The sequence below is a fragment of the Myotis nattereri genome (genome assembly GCF_964212035.1).
Source record: "Myotis nattereri genome assembly, chromosome: 3".
NCBI lineage: Eukaryota > Metazoa > Chordata > Mammalia > Chiroptera > Vespertilionidae > Myotis > Myotis nattereri.
The window spans coordinates 179,217,171-179,241,550 of record NC_138077.1 but is presented as its reverse complement, the minus strand read 5'-3'; the positions used below and the strand labels follow the sequence as shown (position 1 = coordinate 179,241,550).

General features: G+C 40.1%; 1 protein-coding gene across 5 annotated transcripts; it reads right to left on the bottom strand.

The window, feature by feature from the left end:
* Positions 1-316: 316 nt before the first annotated feature.
* On the bottom strand, positions 317-24,201 carry IFT25 (intraflagellar transport 25). Of its 5 annotated transcripts, none has more exons than XM_081085535.1 (8): positions 24,137-24,167; positions 19,665-19,696; positions 17,509-17,579; positions 16,706-16,818; positions 11,320-11,426; positions 9,657-9,725; positions 3,938-3,981; positions 323-1,274 (listed from the first exon to the last, which is right to left on the bottom strand). In XM_081085535.1, the coding sequence occupies exons 4-8, from the start codon at positions 16,801-16,803 to the stop codon at positions 1,161-1,163; spliced, it is 432 nt and encodes a 143-aa protein (XP_080941661.1). In that variant the 5' UTR covers positions 16,804-16,818; positions 17,509-17,579; positions 19,665-19,696; positions 24,137-24,167; the 3' UTR covers positions 323-1,160. The 5 variants fall into 5 exon arrangements, with proteins under 5 accessions (XP_080941662.1, XP_080941661.1, XP_080941665.1 ...); XM_081085539.1 differs by lacking the exon at positions 24,137-24,167 and adding an exon at positions 23,894-24,052; XM_081085536.1 differs by lacking the exon at positions 19,665-19,696 and having other exon boundaries at positions 317-1,274; positions 24,137-24,201.
* Positions 24,202-24,380: the final 179 nt, after the last annotated feature.

Here is a 24,380-nt window from a genome sequence, read left to right as displayed (position 1 = left end):
GGGTCATTGCAGATGTAATTATTTAAGATGAAGTCACTCTGGAGTAGGGTGGGCCCGTAATTCAATATGCTTGATATCCTTATAAAAAGATAAACACACACACAGAAACATATGCACAGAGGAAAGATGACGTGAAGACAGAAAGAATGCCATATGACAGAGACAGAGATCGGAACTATGGTGCCATAAGCCAAGGAATGCCAAAGACTGCAAGCAATACCAGAAGCTAAGAGAAAGGTAAGAACAAACCCTGCCAATACCTTGATTTCCGACTTCTAGCCTTCAGAACTGTGAGAGAATAAATTTCTATTGTTTAAGACATCAGGTTTGCAGAACTTTATTACAGCAACCTTAAGAAACTAATACAGACTACACAGACAAAATATGATCTCATATCATTTCTTTCCTGTGTGTTTATCAAGTTGTAATAAAATTAGGTTCATTTCTATTTGTTGTCAATGTTTTATAATTGCTTTTTATTTTAATTTTTGGCTATATTAGTTATTTATGTTTACAAAGTCAACCTATATAATAAAGTATAGCTTCCCCCCAATCTGTCCCATCCTGTTCCTTTACCATTCAAAATACTTACAAAAAATAATATCAATAATGGGTGTCTCTGGAAAGTAAGATTATGTATTTCCTAACTCTTCTCTGAGGATTTCAAATCAGGACCAAATAAAATGAAAAGAAAAAGAATAAAGTGATTTGTCCTGCAGGGCCCAGTTCAAGTTCCGTGACCTCAGTGAAACCTGCTCATAAGTACTTTCTCTTTTTCTGAACTTATACATTGTTTACTGACTATACTGCTCACTTAATTCTTTGCATCAATAAATCAATCAATAAATTTAAAAATTAATGCACTGAGATAGGAAGGGCACCTTATTAGATGCTGTGGGGAATACAATGTATTACCAATTAAGTTTTCATGTACAGCCACTTCCTTGATTAAGCTATATATTAAAAGAAAAGCTTTCTTATATCCTCCATGGTGGCCATTACTGCTGACCGATACCAAGTTCCTTTGTACAAAATGTTAAAGAGAAAATAAAAACTGAAACAGGTTGATGCAAATCCCTTAAATAAAGTACATCAGTGGCAACTTTATTTTAAAATAAATACATTGTTAAGAAACATACAAAAGCATTTTGTTATAATTATTATGAAAGATTTGAGACCGCTATTCCCTCTGCAGAAACGCTATACACAGATGCAAAATGATCAAAGGCTGATGTAATAATGAATCTCAAGTAAGTGGCATGGCCATCATTTGCCTGTAGGGGAAAAATCAATAAGAATGCTCTTAGCAGTTCTAATTAACTGTTAAGCAGTTAGCAGAAAAAAGGGTTTGATGCAAGAGTATAGTCTAAATATATAACAATTTACAAGATAATATTCAGAAGAGAAGCCAGCCACATATAACAGTACAGTCATTCTAGTGTGTATTAGCTAAATAACAGCCTTGGTTTGATGTAAAATGGCTGATGGAGCTAAAAATTACAACTGTATATTTATTTTCTTTTTTAAAAAATATTTTTATTGATTTCAGAGAGGAAGGGAGAGGGAGAGAGAGAAACATCAATGATGAGAGAGAATCATTCATCGGCTGCCTCCTACATGCCATGACCCACAAGGAAGATCAAGCCCGCAACCCGGGCATGTGCCCTGACCGGGAATCGAACTGTGACCTCCTGGTTTATAGGTTGATGCTCAACCACTGAGTTACACTGGCCAGGCTACAACTGTACATTTCTGATCAATTTTTTCAAAGTGTTTTTCTAAAGTATTTTTCATAACAAAACATTTCTTTTGGTTAAAGATGCCTCAGAATATGATACCCTGAAACATTACTATACTTTTACATTTATGTAATTTTTCAGGAAAGTAATTTGGCAATATATTAAAAAGCTATAAATATGTCTTTATCTTTCAACCTAGTAATTTCATTCTCTGAAATCTAATCTTGTGAAATAATTAAAAAGGTGAAGATCGTGGTAGTGGAAACATGCATAAGATGTTCCTTGTGGTAGTACTTATAATGACGGAGGAAAAAGGAAATTAGTTAGCATTTGCCTATTTGCATATGTTTAATCTTAAAATTATGAAGCTTGTATATAGTAAGTTTTAAAAATGATACAAAATTGTTCATACATTACTATTATAACTATATGCGAAGCACATGGTTGATAACTAGAAGAAAATAGATATAGAAAAAGCTGTTATGAAGGGTGATAAAATGATGAGTGATATTCAGCCTCCCAACCCCCTTATTATTTTCCAAATGTTCTATAATGATGTGAGCTTCTCTGATCCTTAGAGGGTCCTGAAACAAAATATTCAGCAGAGACTTACTAATCATAACCTGTTGGTAAAGGTGGATAAAAACAGGAAGATCAAATTCAGTCTAATAGTTTTTCAACTCCCCCTGCCCCCCAACTCACCTTCCCAATCATTGGGCACATTTGGGTGGTAAAGAAAAGAATGAATAGGATTCAAAAACATCCTGGAGACTCTTTTGAAGTACAGGTTTCATAGCAGCTCCCAACAAGTTGTGAAAAAGGAAATTTAATGGACAAGGTACCACTTTAACTATCATTTCAAGAAACCTTAATTAAACAAACACTGCCACCTTTAAAAACACACACACGCATTGCCTTTGGCCAGATCGCTCAGTTGTTTGGAGCGTGTCGTACATACACCAAAGGTTGTGGGTTTGATTTTAGGTCAGGGGGTTTGGTTGGGGTGCATATGGGAAGCAACCAATCGGTGTTTCTCTCTCTTTCTCTTCCTTTATCTCTAAAAATCAATAAAAAAACAACAACACATATCCTTGGGAGAAGATAAAACACACAAACACATATTCACTTTTTCCACGTTTTTGTGTCTGTCTAAACCCAGAACCTGACAAACTGGCAGGAACAGAGAATCTCCTGATGCGGCAGTACTTCCTCATCAATGGGCATTCGTTCCACTTGACAAGCAAAGCTCAATGGAATGCTGTCGACAAATGCTTGTTTCCACCCCATCTCTCTTTGGTTTATTTGTTGCTGATCCTATGCTCCAGTTCCCCTTATCTGAATCTCCCTTGTCCTTCCATGCTTAAATTAACATTCAGCTTTGGCATCTCAACCTTTTATGATTCCTACTCTAAAAGGCCTACAGAATCAAATGAAAGAAAGCAAAGCAAGTAAATACCTCCAATTTAAAAAATAAACACAGTTAAAACAAAAACAAGTGAATTCTGGCCCTAGCTGGTTTGGCTCAGTGGATACAGTGTCAGCCTGTGGACTGAAGGGTCCTAGGTTCAATACCTGTCAAAGGCACATGCTTGGGTTGCAGGCTTGATCCCCAGTGGGGGATGTGCAGGAGGCAGCCAATCAATGATTTTCTCTCATCATTGATGTTTCTATCTCTCTTTCCCTTTCCCTTCCTCTCTGAAATCAATAAAGATATATTTTTTTAAAAAGTGAATAATTCATGCCCTAGCTGGTTTGGCTCAGTGGATAGAGTGTCAGCCTGCAGACAGAAGGGTCCCAGGTTCAATTCCAGTCAAGGGCACATGCCTGAGTTGTGGGCTCGATCCCCAGTAGGGGGCGTACAGGAGGCAGCCAATCAAAGATTCTCTCTCATCATTGATGTTTCTCTCTCTCTCTCCCTCTCTCTTCTTCTCTGAAACCAATAAAAAATATATTTAAAAGTGAATAATTCTGTTTTATTCTTGCTGTAATCCTATCTATGATAGATAAAAGCCTAAATTATAAATGCTACCTTTAGACTATAATATTATTGAGAATAACCTCTGTTTATTGATTAAGTACAGAACCTATACTATCATGAGAGTATTTATTAACTTTATTACTATAGAAATAGGTTTAAAACTTAAACATATTGTGCTGGCTAAAGATGATATTTATCTCTACAGAGTATATTTACTTACCATAATTTCTTCATTTTGAAGCTGCCCCTCTGTGTGTACTAGATCTAAAACATAAATTTAACAGAAATGAGTTAGGGCTTAAAAGACATGAGGATAGCTACTGAAATTTATGTTCAGCAAAACATTATATGTGGTAAACTATAGTTAAACCAGATTTACCAGTGTTTTGGGGTTAAAATTTAATATACAGATAGAGATATTTGACATAAAAGATATGAAAAATAAACTGCTTATGAGCTATAAAATATATCTAGTGAATAAAAACATAAGGCAATCCAAATGTAAATCATAGTAAAGAAATAGAAAGTAAGGAATTGATAAACTGTGAAAATCCCTTTTAAGGATCAAGCTACTACAGCAATTGCAGTCCTGAAAGGAGGCATTTTATTGTTCCCATGGGCAACAACTAAAGCTCAGTTTCTCACAATAAATTTTTACTATAATGCAGAATTATGCTACCCTTGAATTGATCTTTTCTGGTATCCAACTTTAGAAAACCTTTACTCATATAATTTTAGGACAGATTAATTTGGTCATAAGATAATCATATCAAACATTATTTTGGAACCATGAAATATTTGATATCATAAAAATATTAAGATTATTTAGAAATTAATTTTATTTGTATTAAAATAGTGTACATAATTTTAAAAGGCAGATAGTATACAAAGGGAAGTCTCTGGGAAGTAAGATTATGTATTGCTTTCTGTTTCTTAACCTTTTTCTGGGGCAATGAAAATTAGTAATCCCCTGCTTGTCCTCTCCTTAATCCTATAGTCCTGCTCCCTCCAGGTAAATGTTTTCAACTCTTAAAGCTATTTTTCCTGAAATTATATTGTTTATATTTCTTTTCTTGACTTAACAATTTTTTACTGACTCTATATTATGATGGGTGAAAATTTAAACTAATATCCTCTTTCTCCTCCTCTGGCAACTTTCCCCTCCTGTCATCCTCTCAATTTTGAAATCAGTATTTGATGGCAAAATTAGTCTCTATACATGTTATTTGCTGCTGAAATAAATAACAAATTATGATCACATTTTCTTATTTAACTCCTCCCTGACCAGAAGTTAATAATAACCTCTTATTTCATTTGCTTAGTTTTTTAAATTATGAAACATTGGACATTTTCAAACAAACATAAAAGAAGACAGAACATAACTCCTATATATAACTCATCATTTAGATTTTACATTTACTAATATTTTTCCATACTTGATTTAATTTTTTTGCTAAAATTTTTAAAGCAAGTCTAATACATCATGATATTCCACTTCCAAATATTCGATTATACATCTCTAAATAATGATATTTTCTTATATAACCACAATACCATTATTCTACTAACATTTAAAATAATGCTTTAATATCATATGGTACAGAGTCTATATGCAAATTTCCCGACCGATGCAAAAATGTCTTTTTATAGTTGATTTATTGAAATCAGAATTCTCTTTTTGTTTTTTTAATTAAATCTTTATTGTTCAGATTATTACATTTGTTCCTCTTCCCCCCCCCCCCTCCATAACTCCCCTCCTCCCATTTCCCGCCCCACCCTCCGCCCTCACTCCCCACCCACTGTCCTCATCCATAGGTGCACGATTTTTGTCCAGTCTCTTCCCACATCTCCCACACCCCTTTCCCCCCAAGAATAGTCAGTCCATTCCCTTTCTATGTCCCTGATTCTATTATAATCAACAGTTCATTCTGTTCATCAGATTATTTATTCACTTGATTCTTAGATTCACTTGTTGATAGATGCATATTTGTTGTTCATAATTTGTATCTTTACCTTTTTCTTCCTCTTCCTCTTCTTAAAGGATACCTTTCAGCATTTCATATAATCCTGGTTTGGTGGTGATGAACTCCTTTAGCTTTTCCTTATCTGTGAAGCTCTTTATCTGACCTTCAATTCTGAATGATAGCTTTGCTGGATAAAGTAATCTTGGTTGTGGGTTCTTGGTATTGATCACTTTGAATATTTCTTGCCACTCCCTTCTGGCCTGCAAAGTTTCTGTTGAGAAATCAGCTGACAGTCGTATGGGTATTCCCTTGTAGGTAACTGAGTTTCTTTCTCTTGCTGTTTTTAAGATTCTCTCTTTATCTTTTGCTCTTGGCATTTTAATTATGATGTGTCTTGGTGTGGTCCTCTTTGGATTCCTTTTGTTTGGGGTTCTCTGCGCTTCTTGGACCTGTAAGTCCGTTTCTTTCACCAGGTGGGGGAAGTTTTCTGTCATTATTTCTTCAAATAGGTTTTCAATATCTTGCTCTCTCTCATCTTCTGGCACCCCTATAATTCTGATGTTGGTACGCTTGAAGCTGTCCCAGAGGCTCCTTACACTATCCTCGCATTTTTGGATTCTTTTTTCATTTTGCTTTTCTGGTTGGGTGTTTTTTGCTTCCTCGCATTTCAAATCATTGACTTGATTCTTGCGCTCCTCTGGTGTGCTGTCGGGAGTCTGTATAATATTCGTTATTTCAGTCCGTGTATGCTTAATTTCTAGTTGGTTCCCCAATATAACATCGAGGGTCTCATTAGTTTTCTTTTAGATCTCATTAAGTTTATCAGCGGCTTCTAAACAGTTCTTGAGAGACCTTAAAAGTGTGGTTCTGAACTCTATATCTTCCATTGACAATTTTGTCCTGTTTCTTTGTCTCCGCATTTTGTTATGCTTCCTTGGTGCACCCCCTAGTGGTCTTTGTTCGTGGTCTTATAGTTAAATCTTGATTGTTGTAGCTAATTCCAGGGAGGGTTTGACCTCCAGGCCAAGTGGCTATGAGAATCAGCTGTGTCTTCAGTGAGAGAACTTCTGTCCTCTAGGGAGGTGCTAATCTAGCCCTTGCCTGAGGCTATCCGGCAAATGCCTCTGTGCAGGGCTTGGGCGGGGCGGGTCGCACAGGATCAACAGGGTGGGCCGGAAAGAGCAGTTATGGCGGCTCTCAGTCCTGTCCCCAGGGGCTCTGCCTCTCTGAGTCCCAGCACCCGCTGCAAAGCTCGGAGAGAAAGCTGCACTCGCTCTGACCGAAGCCAGACAGTCCCGCTTCTCCCGTTTGAGTCTGGGTCCCTAAAGACTCGCCTGTATCTGGAGCTCAGAGTCTGCGACTCCCTCCCCGATTGAAAACGCCAACCATGCCCTCCGCCGCCAGCCCGCTCCGCGCACTCCACATCTCAGAATTTGACTTCAGCACTGCGCCTCCTCTGAGTGTCCATGTGCGTTTCTCTTTCCTCCTAGTTGTAGGACTTCCACTCAGCCAGTGTTCCTGTGGTTCTGGGTGATGTCCGTTCCCTTTTTTAGTTTCACTTTTGAAGTAGTTGTTCAAGGCAGCAAACTCCGGCGTTAACCTATGCCGCCATCTTGGTTCTCTCCAGAATTCTCTTTTAAACTTGAACTGCTTTCCCTCCCACATACACATTTTTCCTCCATGCCATTGACTTATCGAAGAGACCAGGTCAATTGTCCTGTAGAATGCCCCACATTTTATCATCTTGCCTCCTCATGGTTTCATTTAATTTGTTCCTCTATCCTGCATATTTCCTATAGCTTGGAAATATAAGCTAAAGGCTTGATTACACTCAGGGTTTGAGGTCTTCATCACATGTGTGGTGATCTTTGGCTGTCTTTTGTTATTTATGAATACATCATTTGAAAACTATGTGCATGAGCCAGGCTTGTTGACTAGTGGAGCTCAACAGGGTGACCAGGAATGAGCTAGTCTTTGTCAACATCCATAGATCTTTTTTCTGGGGCCATTCAGTTTCTCCAAAGATGAATTCTCCCATCTCCTGGCTGGGGCTATATTCTTGGTTGCTTCATAAATAGCAGAGCATAGGAGGAGTTCCCACTATTCAATATGCAGGCTTCCACCTAAATTCCTGTTTTCAACTCCATGTCTCATGAAATGTCTCTACTATGCCTGGTTTCCCTGGGTTCTGAGCCTCAACATTCAATGTTCCTTGGGGAGGATACACTCACTCCTTGCACGTGGTTTATGGGAGGAATGAGTGGTCACCTGGCTTCTGGGGTAGGAGAAGGTACCTAGGGTCCAACTACTTTGTATATAGATGTTCAACTAATGACCCCTCTTTTCTGGCTCTGCCTCACTCGCATTTTCTATGTTACCATTTCCCTTCAAGTCCTAGAAGTTTTTTGGGTTCTGTTAGGCAAATTGGCTTGCTTCTCATTAAGTTTCTCTTTGGCAGGCATTTAGGTTATAACTTATTCCATTCAACTATAGAAGTTCTCCATCGGCATCCTCTCTTCCATAACATATCCTATCTAATAAAAGACAAACAGGGTAATTGACCATACCTTCGCTATGCTTCCCATTGGCTAATCAGGGTATTATGCAAATTAAGTGCCAAGAAAGATGGCGGTTAACCGCCAACAAAGGTGGCGGTTAATTTGCATAGGTAGGCGCAATGATGGGAGGCAAAAGGGGAAGGACGGAAGAATGGTGATCGGAAGCCCAGGTGGCAGGCAAGAGCTGGAGAACTGGGTGCCTTTGCCCGCCCCCCAGCCAGTGATTGCAATTGGAAAGCCGGGCCACAGGCAAGGCGGCACCCCCGGGACCCAGGAGCTGCCTTGCCTGTGGCCTGTGATCCTGATCGCGAAGGCTTGGAGGCGGCTCTGGCAGGAACAGACATGGACAGGGACAGGGGGCTGGCCTGTAGCCTCCGCAGCTGAGCGCAGGCCTGGAGGGAAGACGGTGGGTCTGCCTCCCGCAGAAGCAGTGCGGGTCCCTTCCGCCTCCCACGGAATCTGCACGAGTCCCTCCATGCTCCAGCAGAAGTGGCGTGACTCCCTCTCACCTCCCACGGAATCAGCGCAGCTCCCTCCTGCCTCTGGTGGAAGCAGCGCAGCTCCGGGCGGTGCACCGCGGTTCCTGCCAGCTCCCGCAGAAGCAGTGGGCAGCCTACTGCACAATATTGTGCAATGGGCTACTAGTATGTGTGTGTGTGTGTGTGTGTGTGTGTGTGTGTGTATAATATATTTTTATTGATTTCAGAGAGGAAGGGAGAGGGAGAGATAGAAACATCAATGATGAGAGAGAATCATTGATTGGCTGCCTCCTGCAGCCCCCTATTGGGAATCAGGCCTGCAACCCGGGCATGTGCCCTTGACCAGAATCAAACCCAGGATCCTTCAGTCTGCAGGCCAATGCTCTATCCACTGAGCCAAACCAGCTAAGGCTCTTTCATAATATATATTGATCTCTCACATCTGCTTTGGTCTCCTAGTTTTCTGTTTGTTTATTTTTTGTCATTCTAGGTTTATGCCTCCTTTTATTCCTTTACTATTATTTGCATGTTATTTTGTGAAGGAATGGAGATAGACACATGAAGGCAATATGTATTTAACTAGAGGCTACCAATTCTGCTGGAAAGACAAAACTAATATTTATTGTTTGCCTAGCATATACCAGAATTTTGTTCATAAAAACCATAAGTGGTAAAAACCATAAAAACCATAGGTATCATCTCCATTTTTCAGATAAGGATTCACAAACCCAGAAAAATTAAGTAACATGTTAACAGTTACATACCCAATAAGTAAAGAAGCAGTTTTGTATTGAAACCTGGGTCTTTCTAGGCTCTAAATATGTCACAAGAATCATTCAGGTGATCATTTTTCATCTAACTGTAGATGAAGTACAGAGTCAAAGGACAATTCTCCCCTCCATCATGCCCAGAACAATGCTGGTGAAACAAGCACATACCTCTTTCAATCCACTGCTCAAAACTGTCTGGCTCCTTAGATGTGCTCTTTTCAATTTGCAAGGTCCGTACTAACATTGTAAATAAACAAAACATATAAAGGATTAATTATCGAACTGATTCTTTGTTGTTGTTCCTATATTCTTTTTATCCTCTGAGACTGTCAGGCTTTGGTGGCAATGCACAAAGAACTGGGATTAGGAAGACCATTTTCTGAAAATCATTTATTCTTTTTCTGTATGTCCCTATGGGGAAATGCAATCTTGTGTCACTATAATCTTACAAATATTTGCAAACATATAACAGAGCTTTGGAGCCTTTTTGAATTTGGTATCATCCAGATTTTTTTGTATATTGGTATTAATAGTAGTAATAGCATTAGTAGTCTTGGGCATACGTCTTTACCTTTAAGGAGAACCTACTATGAGTCAGGTATATTTACCTCATTTACTCTTTACTATAATCTTATGAAAAAAGTAATATTAACCTAGTTTACTGATAAGGATACAAGCTTAGAGAAATTGGGCAACCTAGAGAAGTCAGGCAAAGTGTTCAATGATAAAGAATTAGTAAGTGCCAGAACTAAAATTCAAACGTTTGGTCTGTCTGACTCCAGAGCCTCTACAATTAATGACAGGAGAAAGACTTAACAGGAATGCAGTCATCTTCCTTCTGCACCATTTTTTCTCCATCACCCCTAACCCAGTTCCAGCTACCCCAGATCCATTCTTCCCCTTCTGTGTTCTGTGCCCTGGGGGGATAATCCCCACAGACTGTATCTCTGGGACTCACTTGCTCACTGGTTACGGGTCATCTGGCCAATGGGTGGCACTGAGAGGAAATTGGAGGGCAGTGGGGAAGTGAGATCAGGCTGTTTCTTTCTCCACTCCCTTCCTGCTTCAGTGCTGTGTCTTGACAGTGGTTGTGTTCCTTCATGATTACTACTCCTGCCAGGCAAGCTCCAACCTTTACTGGGCTCCAAAACCAAAACACTATTTCCTTCCCTGAGCTCAGGGGTGGCAATGGCATCCTGCTGTAGCCAGTTTCTGGGTGTCTCACATCCCTGGTTTAGTCTCTGGAGCCAGAACATAATTTTGTAAGTAGACCCATCAATAAAGTCTCTTTATTTGAACCATCTGGAGTGTATTCTGTTTCCTGCCATGATTCTGTTTGATATACTTTATCCTTACAGATACATAAAGACAGGATTAGGATGATATTCTAATGGGAGATTCTCCTTCTAAATCCATCAGAAAATGTCATTTTTAATGTAAGAATCAAAATTAGCCAATGCAAATAATCAGAGTTATCAGATTTCCAGAAAGAATTTAACAGAGAACTCCAAGCCAAACAATCTGTAATAAATATGTCAAGAAATCTAGCGTTCTGGCAAGCTGGCTTCTTATGTTCATAATAGGCTCTTTTGCCAAAGACTTTCACATAGTAAATTGCATGGAAATTATTATTTGCTTTGGAAGGGTTTCAAATTTGCAGTTTCATAGGGTCTAACTGTAATCAAGACAGTTAACCCATACACCCAACTCTCCTACCTAGCAATAAAGCTGGATTCCATGCTGCATAGAAAAATTTTGCCAAAAATTAATATGTGTCCTCTGCCTATGGGAAAATTAAAAGACGATGAAAATTAATGTATGAATTGCTTACCAAAGCAACTTTGGATTACAAGCCTTTCAATTCTTACACGTTTGTGAAAACAAATAATGAACTCTTGGGGAAACATTCCTGTGGTGGTCCAAAATGTTTCTGGGTTCCTATTGTTAATTAAAAAAAAGAGAGAGAAAAATAGCCAAATAAATATTAAACATTCACGACATTCTAGTGAATAAGTATTCAAAAAAAAAAGACCTATGGATTCTTGTAATCCCTTTCTAACTACTCATTCTGCCTCTAATTTCTCCCTACTTTTAATAATTCTTTACTACTACCAGATATATTATTTAAAAACATAGAATTTATGTCACTCTTGTCTAAAGCCTCCAGTGGCCTCTTGTTGCCTATAAATCTAAATGCCTTACTATGTTATCTTATGACTCTAAATAATAATCTGGTCTTCCATCATTAAAGTATCATATCCTCATCCTTTATGCTATCATCTCCCATTACTATAGTCACACTGGGTCAGTTAAAATCCAGCAAACACATCATGCAGGCTCATGATCCTGTACCTTAATACATATGTAATAAATTCCACAGTACAGTGTTTTGTTTTTCCCCATTAAGTGGTCAGTTGTCTTTCAAAAAACTTAAAATAAAAAGGTTGCTTTTTCATATTATCCAAATATTTACCATTTCCAATGAACTTAATTTCTTCCTTAGGTATGAATTTCTTTTTTTGAAATGTTATTTACTGATTGGGGGGTGGGGGGGAGAGAAGAGAGACAGAGAGAGAGATATTTATTTTTCCACTTATTTATGGATTCATTGGTTCCTTCTTGTATGTGCCCTGAGGAGAGATCGAAACTGCAACCTTGGCACTCTAACCAACTGAGCTACTTGGCCAGGGCTGGTTTGAATTTCCATCAAGTATTATATCACTTCAACCTATAGAACTTCCTTTAGCATTTCCTGTGATGCAGGTCTACTTGTGTTGAATAAAATGTGTTTATTCTATCTTCATTTTTGAAGGATATTTTAGTTAGATATAGAATTCTGGATAGACAGGCTTTGGGGGGGGGGTTATTTCTCTTTTTTTCAGTCTTAAAAAATACTGTTCATTGTCACCTGGATTTCACTGTTTGTGATGCAAAGTCAGCTGTCACTGTTACTATTGTTTCCCTATATTTAATGTATTATTTCCTCCAGCTATTTAACATTTTTTATTTTATTTTTTTTAAAATATATTTTATTGATTTTTTTACAGAGGAAGGGAGAGGGATAGAGAGTTAGAAACATCAAAGAGAGAGAAACATCGATCAGCTGCCTCCTGCACACTTCCTACTGGGGATGTTCCTGCAACCAAGGTACATGCCCTTGACTGGAATCGAACCTGGGACCTTTCAGTCTGTAGGCCAACGCTCTATCCACTGAGCCAAACCAGCTGGGGCAACATTTTTTTATTTTTTAGCAGATTATTATATGGTCCCTAATTTTTTAAATTGATTTTTAGAGAGAGAGGAAGAGAGAAGGATAGAGAGATAGAAACATTGATGAGAAACATCCTGCATTCCCCCAACTGGGGATTGAGCCCACAACCTGGGCATGTACCCTGACCAGGAAGTGAACAAGTGACCTCTTGGTTCATGGGTCGAAGCTCAACCACTGAGCCAAAGTGGCCGGGATGGTCCCTCTGTTTTTACCCTGCTTGGGGTTTTCTGAGTTTCCTGGATCTATAAGTTGGTATTTTAAAATAAGATTGGGGAAATGTGGCCAAAAAGTATAAACAACCCAAATATCCATCAGCTGATAAACGAATACATAAAATGTGCTATATACATACAATAGAATATTATTTGGAAATAAAAATGAAACACTGATATGAACTGCAACATGGGTAAACCTTGAAAACAGCAACTAAAAAAAGCAAAAGACTGCATATGCGTAATTCCATTTATATGAAATATCTGAATAGGTAAATCTACAGAAACAGAAAGTAGGACTGGTGAGGATAAGGGAAATATGGGGTGACTATAATGGATTGCAAGGTTTCTTTTTGGGGTGATAAAATGTTCTAAAATTGTGCAGATGGTTGCATAACTCCGGGAATATACTGGAAGTCACTGAATTGTACACTTTAAATGGGTGAATTGCATGGCATGTGAATAATATGTCAATAAAGCTGTTATAAAAAGAAGAAGCAGAAGCAGCAGAAGCAGCAGCAGCAGCAGCAGCAGGTGCAGCAACTGGGTTTCCTAACTCACGATTCTGGGTTTTTAATATTATGCTTAATATTTCACAATTTTTAAAATTTACATTTATATGGTTTTAAATATTATTTATTTAAATAAATTAAATGGCTTTTAATTGCCCTATGTTTTTTTCTTGGGTGCTTTTAATGAACACAACCAATATAACATCAAATAGTATGAGCAGACATGGATTTTAAAATGACATACAACTGAATCCTCATATTTATTGAAGTCATCAAAATTGTTTTAAATAAGGCTTAAAGCTAATGACTGTTTAGTATTTATTTTCTCACATGATTTTTTTTCACAACTCTGAGGTAGTTAGGAAAGGTGGTATTATCCACATTTTTCAGACCAGGAAATTGAGGCTCAAAGAGTAACACATATAGTTCAGTTACCCAGGAATTTTAACTGGAACTCTAGTATTCTTTTATAATATTCAAAAAAACCCACTAATTCTCTTTATCTTCTTTTTCTCTTTTTTTTTTACTATCTTTGTTTAAAATTTAAATTCTTTATTGTTGAAAGTATTACTTGTCTCCTTTTCCCCCCATTGATCTCTCCCCAGCTGCTCCCGCTCCCTAGCACATGTCCCTGCCCCACTAGTCTTCTTTTTCTCTTAATTCACTTTTTCTAGTGCAGAATTTTTTTCTCCTTTTTCATTAATATATTAAATGCCACAGAAAAGAAGTAGAGTTAAGAGTAAGTAGAAATATAATCACTTTCTTTAATTCCTATTTCTGGGAAATGGAGAATTGGGAGCACTGTTCAGTTGGGGCAAATTTATAGCACTGTTTTCTCCAAATAATTCTATGGTTACTTTCATTTAGATAAACCAATTTATGAGCAGAGAATAATTTTTTTTAATATTATAGTGTGTTAAGAACTTTATTTTTTTTAATTAATTTATTTTTTATAATATATTTTATTGATTTTTTACAAAGAGGAAGGGAGAGGGATAGAGAGTTAGAAACATCGATGAGAGAGAAACATCAATCAGCTGCCTCCTGCACTCTCCCTACTGGGTATGTGCCTGCAACCAAGGTACATACCCTTGACCAGAATCGGAATCGAACCTGGGACCCTTGAGTCCGCAGGCCAACGCTCTATCCACTGAGCCAAACCGGTTAGGGCAAGAATAATTTTTAATATCTGCTAATAAAGTCTAATTGTATTTGTTGGACATGGATACAGATTAAAAGTCTCCAATGTACTCTGTTCAGTTACTGGGTCAGTAACTACTTTTATGTAGTTTTTTTGTACTAAGGGTTTTGTCTAATAAAAAGAATATGATATCTGTAGTCACTCATTAATATGGACTGATATGATGGAAAGATCTCTATTTCTGGCAAACAACTTAAGGCAGATCTATATACATCTATGTATTCTCACAGCAGTTCCCACATTAATTTCTCTACTCCAAGGCAGAGTGGGATAAGTTATTATGACCTGAATTTTAGGAATTAAAAAGTAAGAAGGATTAAGAGGCACAGGCAAAAAGCAGATATCAAATTTTTGATGCACACCTTAAGTTTGAGTTATAGTATAGTACAAAGAACCCCAAACTAGGAGTTAGAAGACATGAGTGTTAATCTTGATTCTTGGTTATCTGTGTGATGTTGAGCAAGTCATTTTATCTCTGATCATTCTTTTCATCATCTTTACAATGAGGTTGAAAATAATTATTTTTTTGCTTCTTATTTCCCAAGTTTACAGTGTGTGTCAAATAACATAGAGTCTATGAAACAATAAAGTCCCATGCAAATGAAAAGTAACATATGCACATATGTGTATGTATGTACATGTATATATGTATGCTTAAATACTCAGCTACTCTCCGATATTAGTTAAGTTTGACTACTAATTGATGGTCTAATTCAGTAAGCTACTCAACAAATATTGTAAGACACTACGGAGTTAAAGATGAACAAGTCATAGTCTCTGACTTTTAAGAATTCACAATTAAGAAACAAAATTAAACAAATAATTACAAAGGAATAAATAAGGTAATAGGGTAACTACCAAATTCTACAGGAGTCCAACAAAAAAGGTAAATTCATCCTCCTTGAGGGAAAAGGAGAAATGTCAGAAAGAAGGTAACAACTTGGCTTAAAAAAAGAGGATGAGTTGCTTATATTTACTCAGATACATGGGCTTCATAACAGAACCCAAAGAACCACAAGATCTGTATTACAATTGGCTCTGCTTTCAATAGTTCAAAACAGTACTTGACCTCTTTAGGACTGTCTTACCATGAGTCTAAAATGAAAGTTTACATAAGATGAACTCATAAGTCCTTCTAGCTCTAAAATTACATTATTCTATTAGTGAAACTCTGGTCATTGTACAAATACCAAGAAAGAGAACTCAAGAGGGTGATAAAATAGCCAGAGTTCTTCCATTATCTACTTTTTCTTGGAATTTAAAAGTCTGAGAATGATATTCATCTTTACCTAGAATAAGCTCTAGCATGGTGACGAGTGAAAATTGGAATAATATTAAGAGGCCAAGAGCCAAACAATGCAGGTAGATAGCAGATAGTGAGTGAAGCATTCAGTTTAGCAAAGATGTTGCTTTGACTAATATGGAAATAGGCAGTGCATAGAAAGTTACAATGTTTATATTCCTATTTACTAAGAAAAACTTGAAATAAAACCATAACCAGAATGTACACTTCCATAAAATGAGGTGGTGGTTGTTGTTTGAGGTTTTGCCTTATTAAACTACTTCGTTTTTAAAAATATATATTTTATTGATTTTTACAGAGAGGAAGGGAGAGGGATAGAGAGTTAGAAACATCGATCAGCTGCCTCCTGCACACTCCCTACTGGGTATGTGCCTGCAACCAAGGTACATGCTCTTGACCGGAATCGAACCTGGGACCCTTGAGTCCGCAGGCCGACGTTCTATCCACTGAGCCAAACCAGTTAGAGGTAAACTACTTCTTAAAAAACTATTTGTAAAGGTCAGTTTATTTGAAAAGGATCAAAACCTAAACATATGCAACTAAATTAATTTCAAAAATGGGGCCAAAGGTGGAAATTGTCAGATTATCTACTGCACCAAACGTTTATTAAACTATGTTTAACAGTGTTAGTTATTATAAAACACATAGTCCCAGTACTCAAGGGGTTCACTGACCTAATATCAAGACTTTAAGAAAGAAAGAAAATAGTAACTCTTACCCATCAATTATATTTTCAGGGGGGTGTTTTTCATCACTCGATGTAGCTAAAATCACTTCAGTCCCCTCAGAGCTCAAACAGAGATCAACTTTTCTCATCTTAAACTGTTTAACCTGCAAATAAAACAATAACACAGGAATAACAAAAGCTTCTTCTTGATTCTCTGCACTTTATCTAAGAAAAGGAAGAGAGAAAGCCTGTTGCCTAGCACACAGCTTAACAACCAAGCTATTCAACAAGTGGGAAGGACGCTAACATGCTTATTTACATAAGTAAACTTCAGACCTCTCCCAGGAATAATCTGTAAAATATGAGTATTTCCACAACACTACCCCACAAAACAAGTCCCTGACAACACTGACATAATTTTTCTGCTTCTAAAATTAAAAGCCCTCAATAATTCTAGAGAAATAGTTAAAAAGCTAAGGTGACATAAGTGAATTGGTTAATTTCTTAAATTATTATAATTCTGAAATTATTTTTAAAAACCTGGAGCATAAAAACAGATTCTTTGTGACTATTTATCAATACATTTATCAACTGAAATAGCAAGCAATATTATTTATATCTTAAACATCATCTTTTTTTTTTTGAGTAGAAATGTAAGAGAGAAGACATCCTTTTACGTATTTTCAAATTCTAAATCACTCACTTGGGTCATGGACTTACAGACATTTATGTTGTATGCTAACATTTTAAGTTTAATAGAAACATCCTGAAAAGATAGTATTGAGCTCTACTATGAACCCTGGTGGGTAAAACAGATAAGGAAGACAGAGATGATTCTGCTAGATCTCACTCACCCTCCTCCTTGATCTGGTGATGATAGGGCAAAAATTAATATATAGATGCAAAGTGGCTGGGAAAGCTGTATCTACAAAAAATTAAAAGAGTGTTTACAAAACTGAGGAAGACTTCCAATACCCTTCACACACTGATCCCAGTTTTTTTATTTTTATTTTTTTAAAATATATTTTATTGATTTTTTACAGAGAGGAAGGGAGAGGGATAGAGAGCCAGAAACATCGATGAGAGAGAAACATCGATCAGCTGCCTCCTGCACACCCCCCATTGGGGATGTGCCCGCAACCAAGGTACATGCCCTTGACTGGAATTGAACCCGGGACCCTTGAGTCTGCAGGCCGATGCTCTATCCACTGAGCCAAACTGGTTCTGGCTGATCCCAGTTTTTTTTTTAAAAAAAGGGGACAATTACAAATAAACAAATGACAAAATACAGAGAATCCTATCTAATAAAAGAGAAACATGGTAATTAGCGTACGACTGCTACCCTTCCCATTGGCTAATCAGGGAGATATGCAAATTAACTGCCAGCCAAGATGGCCCCTGGCAGCCAGGCAGCTTGAAACTAACATGAGGCTTGCTTGCTTCAGTGACGGAGGAAACCAATGTTCCCCACCTGCCTTGCCGGCCTCTGAGCCTGCAGTTTGAAACACTGTAACAAATATAGAAGCTAAACAAAACCCCAGAAACCTGCTTTCAGTGAGCCAGGATCTCAGAGCTGGAGTTATACATTGTTTCGATTATAGAACACAAACAAACCAGATACCTGCTTTCAGCAGCAGAGGCCTCAGAGCTGGAGCCAGAGCTAAAGCTGGCCCAGAATAAAAAAAAAAAGAAAAAAAGGAGCAGTTGGGAGCTTCAGTCACCCGCCAGCCTGAAAACAGCCCTCAGCCCCTCACCCAGACTGGTCAGGCACCCCAGTGGGGACCCCCACCCTGAAGGGTGTGTGACCAGCTGCAAACAGTCATCATCCCCTCATCCAGGCTGGCCAGACACCCCAGTGGGGACCCCCACCCTGATCCAGGACACCCTTCAGGGCAAACCAGCCAGCCCCACCCATGCACCAGGCCTCTATCCTATATAGTAAAAGGGTAATATGCCTCCCAGCACCGGGATCAGCGTGACAGGGGGCAGCGCCCAAACCCCCTGATTGCTCTGCTGCTCTGTGTGTGACAGGGTGCGGCGCCCCAACCCCCCCTCCCCCACCCCACGGGCCCTGCTCTGTGTGTGACAGGGTAGAACCATAACCTCCCCATCGGCCCTGCCCTGAGTGTGAGAGTGGTAGCGCCCCAACCCCCTGATCGGCCCTGCTCTGTGGGTGATAGAGGGCGGTGCCACAACCCCCACCCCTCTCCACAGGCCCTGCTCTGTGTGTGATGGGGTAGAGCCATAACCTCCCCATCGGCTCTGCCCTGAGTGTGACAGTGGCGGCGCCCCCACCCCCTGATGGGCCCTGCTCTGTGCGTGACAGGGGGTGGCGCCGCAACCTCCCTATCGACCCTGCCTTGAGTGTGACAGGGGGCAGTGCCCCAACCCCCCAATCGGCCCTACCCTGAGCGTGACTGGGCGTGGCATCACAACCTCCCAATCCGCCCTGCTCTGTGCATGACAGGGGGCGGTGCCCCAACTCCCCAGTCGGCCCTACTCTGAGCCCTACCAGGGGCTGCACCTAGGGATTGGGCCTGCCCTCTGCCACCAGGGAGCAGGCCTAAGCCAGCAGGGCGTTATCTCTCGAGGGGTCCCAGACTGTGAGAGGGCACAGGCCGGGCTGAGGGGACCCCCCTTCCCCCCGGGTGCACAAATTTTTGTGCACCGGGCCTCTAGTGTTATATATATTAAACAACTATGCATTATTGCCCTGAGGTAATAAATGTTAACATTTTTGCTATATCTACTTAAAAAAATTCTTTTTGAGAAATATGTAGCCCCTCACTGGCCCCATTCCCTTCATGGCCCAGAAGTAATAGCTATTCTAAAACTGAGGAATATCCCTCCTAACTATATATTTTTTTTAAAAGCAAAACAAAGTCTTTAATCCCAGTTCCTCCTAACCATATTTTATACTATTATCATACATATGTCTCCATAAACAATATGTACTATTCTTTGAAAACTTGGATGGTTCCTTTTGCTACCTTTTTTTCCAAATCCTCACCTGAGGAGTGAATATGTTTTTCCCATTGATTCCTAGAGAGAGTGGAAAGGAGGGGAAAGAAAAAAACATCGATGTGAGAGAGACATATCAATAGCCTGCCTCTCCCAAGCGCCCGGACCAGCATTGGGGATCCTGCCTTCAACCGAGGTACAGTGGTGCCTTGACTTACGAGTGTCCCAACTAATGAGTTTTTCGAGATACAAGCCGTCTCTCGCCGATTTTTTGCTTTGAGTTGCGAGCTAAAATTCGGGTTACGAGCCAGCTTCAGATGCCCCACCGCTAGTTGGTGCAGCAAACGTCACAGTGAACGCCACATCAGCCCAGCATCACGTGTCTCACTCGTTCACTTTTTGATTTGACATACGAGTAATTTGAGTTATGAGCTCCATCACGGAACGAATTAAACTCGTAAGTCAAGGCCCCACTGTACTTGCATGCCCTTGACCGGAATCAAACCCACCACCCTTCAGTCTGCGGGTGACACTGTAACCACTGAGAAAATGTGGCCAGGACGGAAAGACTCTCTTTATAGAAATAAAATTGCAGAAACTTAGAATCAGCATATTTTTAAGTCAATAATTGATCAATTTGATCTCTAAATTATAACAATTTTCATTGTCATTAGCATTGTATGAGAGTTTCTGCTTCCTCAAAGTCTAACCATGATCTATGTGGTATTGTTAGACTTTTGGCTATAGTCAATCTCATTGGTGTGAAATGGTATCTCAATAAGATTTCAATTTGTATTTCCATGATTATTAGTGAGCTGAATACCATTATCATATGTTTATGGGCCATTCAGGCCTCTTCGTCTGTTATTTGCTTTTTCTTATCCTTGGCTCATTTTTCTGTGGTTCAGTGGGTGAGCGTTGACCTGTGAACCAAGAGGTCACGGTTTGATTCCCGGTCAGGACATATACCCAGGTTGCAGGCTTGATCCCCAGTGTGGGGCATACAGGAGGCAGCCAATTAATGCTTTTTCTCATCATTGATGTTTCTATCTCTTTCTACCTCCCCCATTCTCTCTGAAATCAGTAAATATATATAATTTTTAAAAGATAGGGGTTATTTGATCCTATAAGCCTGATAAAATGTTTGTATGTAGATTTTTTTTGACTATTTCAAGTTCAATAGTTCAAGTTTTCTGTACCTTCTTTTTAAAATTAACTTGAGAAAGGGAGAAACACTGATGTTATTCCACCCATTCATGCATTCATTGGTTGAATCTTGTATGTACCCTGACAAGGGATTGAACTTGTGTATTTGGATGATGCTCTAACCAACTGAGCTACCTGGCCTGGGCAAGTTTTCTACACCTTCTTGAAACAATTTTGGAATTTATATTTTATAGAAAATTATCCATTTCTTCTTATTTTTTATGTCTATTGGCATAAAATTCATTTTTTTATTGTGATTTTGAAATCTAGTATGACAATATTAAAACTGTGGTAAGACTGGTCAAGAAGAAGGCATATATTCTAATATTTTTTATTCGTGCATTTTTCTTGCTTTTATTACTACTGGTACCAGAGGACTGGTATTATATAAATATTAATCCTTAGTTTGAGAAGATTGTGAATTCCTAAAAATAATAGATTGATGAACTTGGATGTTAATTCTCAACAAAATTATTAAATTTCATTATTAAAATTATGGCTTTGAAAAGGTAAATAAGAATGTAGTAAAATAGGAAGCAGAAGTAACTTTAGGTCACAAAAGTTACACCATACCTATACATTTGTTTAATGGAGTCACTACCAATTAGGAATCTTTTCTGAACATTTCAACAAAACTTCAGATAAAGCTTCTCAAGATATCCTATGGAACAGATGGAGAAATGTGGGTTGGCTGACAGGTGGTACTTTAGGTAGATATTTATGACTCTGAATGGCTATACTAAAAGAATGATGATTAACAAAACAAAACAATACTTATGTGGAAGACCTCTATCCTTATCCCCATTCAATATTTTTATTAATTAAGGATGAAAAAAGTATGCTTATCAATTTGCAGATGACACTAATTGGCTAATATGCCAGATGACAGAATCAGCACACAAAAAGATCTGAGCAAGCTAGAAAGATGGGTTGCAATCAATAAGATATTATAAGGATAAAAGTAAAAGCCTATCTACTCAGACTTAAAAAATCAATCACAGAAGGATTAGTCTAGATTGGGGTTGGCAAATGACTGCCTGTGAGCCCAATTCTAGTCTGCCACCTGTTTTTGTATGGCCTAAGAACGCTTTTCTATAATATACTAGAGGCCCAGTGCACAAAATTTGTACACAGGTAGGGTTCCTAGCAGCTACTGGCTGGGGCACCTCCCTTCCCTGGCCGCCTGCTATTGCAGGCCTGGAAGGCCTCCCTTCCCCGCCCTGCCCCCTGGTCAAACTCCTGGTTGAGGAAACAATTTGCATCGTAGGCTTTTTTTTTTATATAGGATAGGCTAGGTTCATTACAAAGTCACTCTAAGGCCAGAGTGTACTATATCTGCTCCCAAAGGTAAAAGAGTTGCACTCCATCAAATTTTCAGGCACTGTGCTAGTAACGCAAAGATGACTATACCTAAGACAAAGATAGTGACTAAAACTTGGTTCTTGCCTTCAAGCTCAGAGTCAAGGAAGATGGACAAGCATGCATATGTAATATGCTTATAGTGCGATCTACATCCAGAATGCTGTGTTCAGTTCTGGGTAGTACATTTTAAAATATGTACTCATTGATTTTAGAGAGAGGTAGATATAAACATCGATGCGAGAGAAACATCATCCATCAGCTGCTTCCTGCACGCTCCCCACCCGGGATCAACCCCAAAACCTGGGCATGTGCCCTGACCAGGAATTAAACCGTGACCTCTTGGTTCCTAGGTCGATGCTCAACCACTGAGCAATACCTGCCGAGCTAGGCAGTACATTTTAAGTAGGACATTATCAGGCTTGATATTATTCAGAGGAGAGCAAAAAGTTCTGACAATCTGTAATGTTACATAGATAAAGCTAAAAGAACAGGGGCTGGAACATTTCAAGAAATGAGAGAAATATGACTATAATTTTTAATATCACACGTGTTCACAAATGGAAAAAGGATTAGAATTTTTCTTTTACAACTAGACTGAACAAATGTGAATTTTAAGCAGGAAGACATCATAGATATAAGAACTTTCTGGAAAAAAGTAAAGATGCAAAATCTTTTCCATCTCTGAAAGTGTCCAAGAAGACTAGGTAATAATCTATGAAGGAAACTAAAGAAAGAATTTCTGCATTTGGTGATTCTTTCAGATTCAAATTCTAGGAAAGGTAGATTGCGAACAGATAATGAAGGATCTTAAAAGTCAGGTTAAAGGCAATGGGTTTAAATAAATAAATAAAGACAATGGGTTTTATCCTATAGCCCCATTTTTCTCAGCGACACTTAACAATGTCTAGAGACATGTGGGCTGTCATAACTTGGGATGGGATGTGATGCTATTGGCACACAGTGGGAATTTTGTCTTGTCCTGCCCTCGAAATCCAGAGCTGCGGAACTACCCACGCACCTCCCGTTCACCTGCCCTTTCAGATCCTTCCTCCCAGAAACCCCTCCAGGTTAGTCCTCGACCACTTTCTCCGTAACCACCCCCTTCTCCCTAACCACACCCTTCCCCTGGCATCCCCTGGGCATCCCCTGGCACTCCCGTGTAAAGGAGAACACAGCTACTCCGGCCCCGGTGCCATCTGCGCTGGGGACCCCTCCGAGGCAAAGCTGCCCCGACTCCGCCCCTCACCTCCAGCCCAACACACGCGCCTCCTAAGTCCAGGCCGTTTCAAGACCTCCGAGAGCCCTAAACACCCATACACGCCCCAAGTTATATAAAATACATTAATGAACCCACATCCTACATTAAATCTGGTAGATGTAGTAACTGCAATCGTTTTTTCCCTTTTGGGGGGTCAAAACATTATTTCAAAACTCAAAAAAGTTCATGGGCTGGCATTCATGTGTCTCTAGGGCTAAAGACCTTCGTCAGGCTTTTCCCACCGCAGCCCCCGCGCCGGCGGCCCCACAGCGCCCGCCCGCCGCCCGCCTCCGCGCCGCGCGTCTCCTCACCATCCCCCCGCCCTCGCCCTCCGCCCCCTCCCGGTCCCCTCCGCCCCCTCACGCTTCCCTCTCCACCCCCTCCGCCCTCCGTGGCCTACTCCAGCCCCGTTCCCACCTCCCCCAGGTGCCTGCCGAGCCCGCCGCGCCCACCCGCTCGCCTGGACCTCGGGCCGACCAGCTCGCCTAGGCCTCGGGGTAGCTCCGCGAGCGTATACTGCAGGGCTAGCGGAGCTCCCCGCGGCCCAGCCCCCAGCCCCGCCCGCTCTTCCCGCCTCCGCGGAGTTCGCGGGTACGCGCACTTCTTCACCCGTACTCTTCGCCCCGCCCCCGTGTCCCCGCCCAGCCCGCGTGTCCCCGCCCCGCCCCGCCCCCGGCCTTCTCTCCCCTCCGCACCGGCCTGGGCCTCCACGGGATTCCCGGGCTCGCGCACAATTCTCTCACTCCGCCCCGCCCTCAGGCCCCTCACTCCGCCCCGCCCTCAGGCCCCACCCAGACCACGCCCCCACGCTCGTTTCCACTTTGCCTGCTGAGCTGCGCAGGACCGCCCACGGGCCTTAACCCAGGCGGGGCCTCCGGCTCCCCAGCTCAGCTCCGTCCCTAGGGCCTGTGAGACCCCAGGGACCCGCCCCCGCGCGAG

Bases quoted from the DNA above. Each gene is read 5' to 3' on its own strand.
- IFT25 (XM_081085536.1), bottom strand. From the start codon at position 16,803: ATGAGAAAAGTTGATCTCTGTTTGAGCTCTGAGGGGACTGAAGTGATT. The intron at 3,982-9,656 runs GTATGTGCTTGT...TTTATGTTTTAG, and splicing joins TGAGCAGTGGATTGAAAGAG to ATCTAGTACACACAGAGGGG. The intron at 1,275-3,937 runs GTAAGTAAATAT...TTTCCCCTACAG, and splicing joins TTCAAAATGAAGAAATTATG to GCAAATGATGGCCATGCCAC.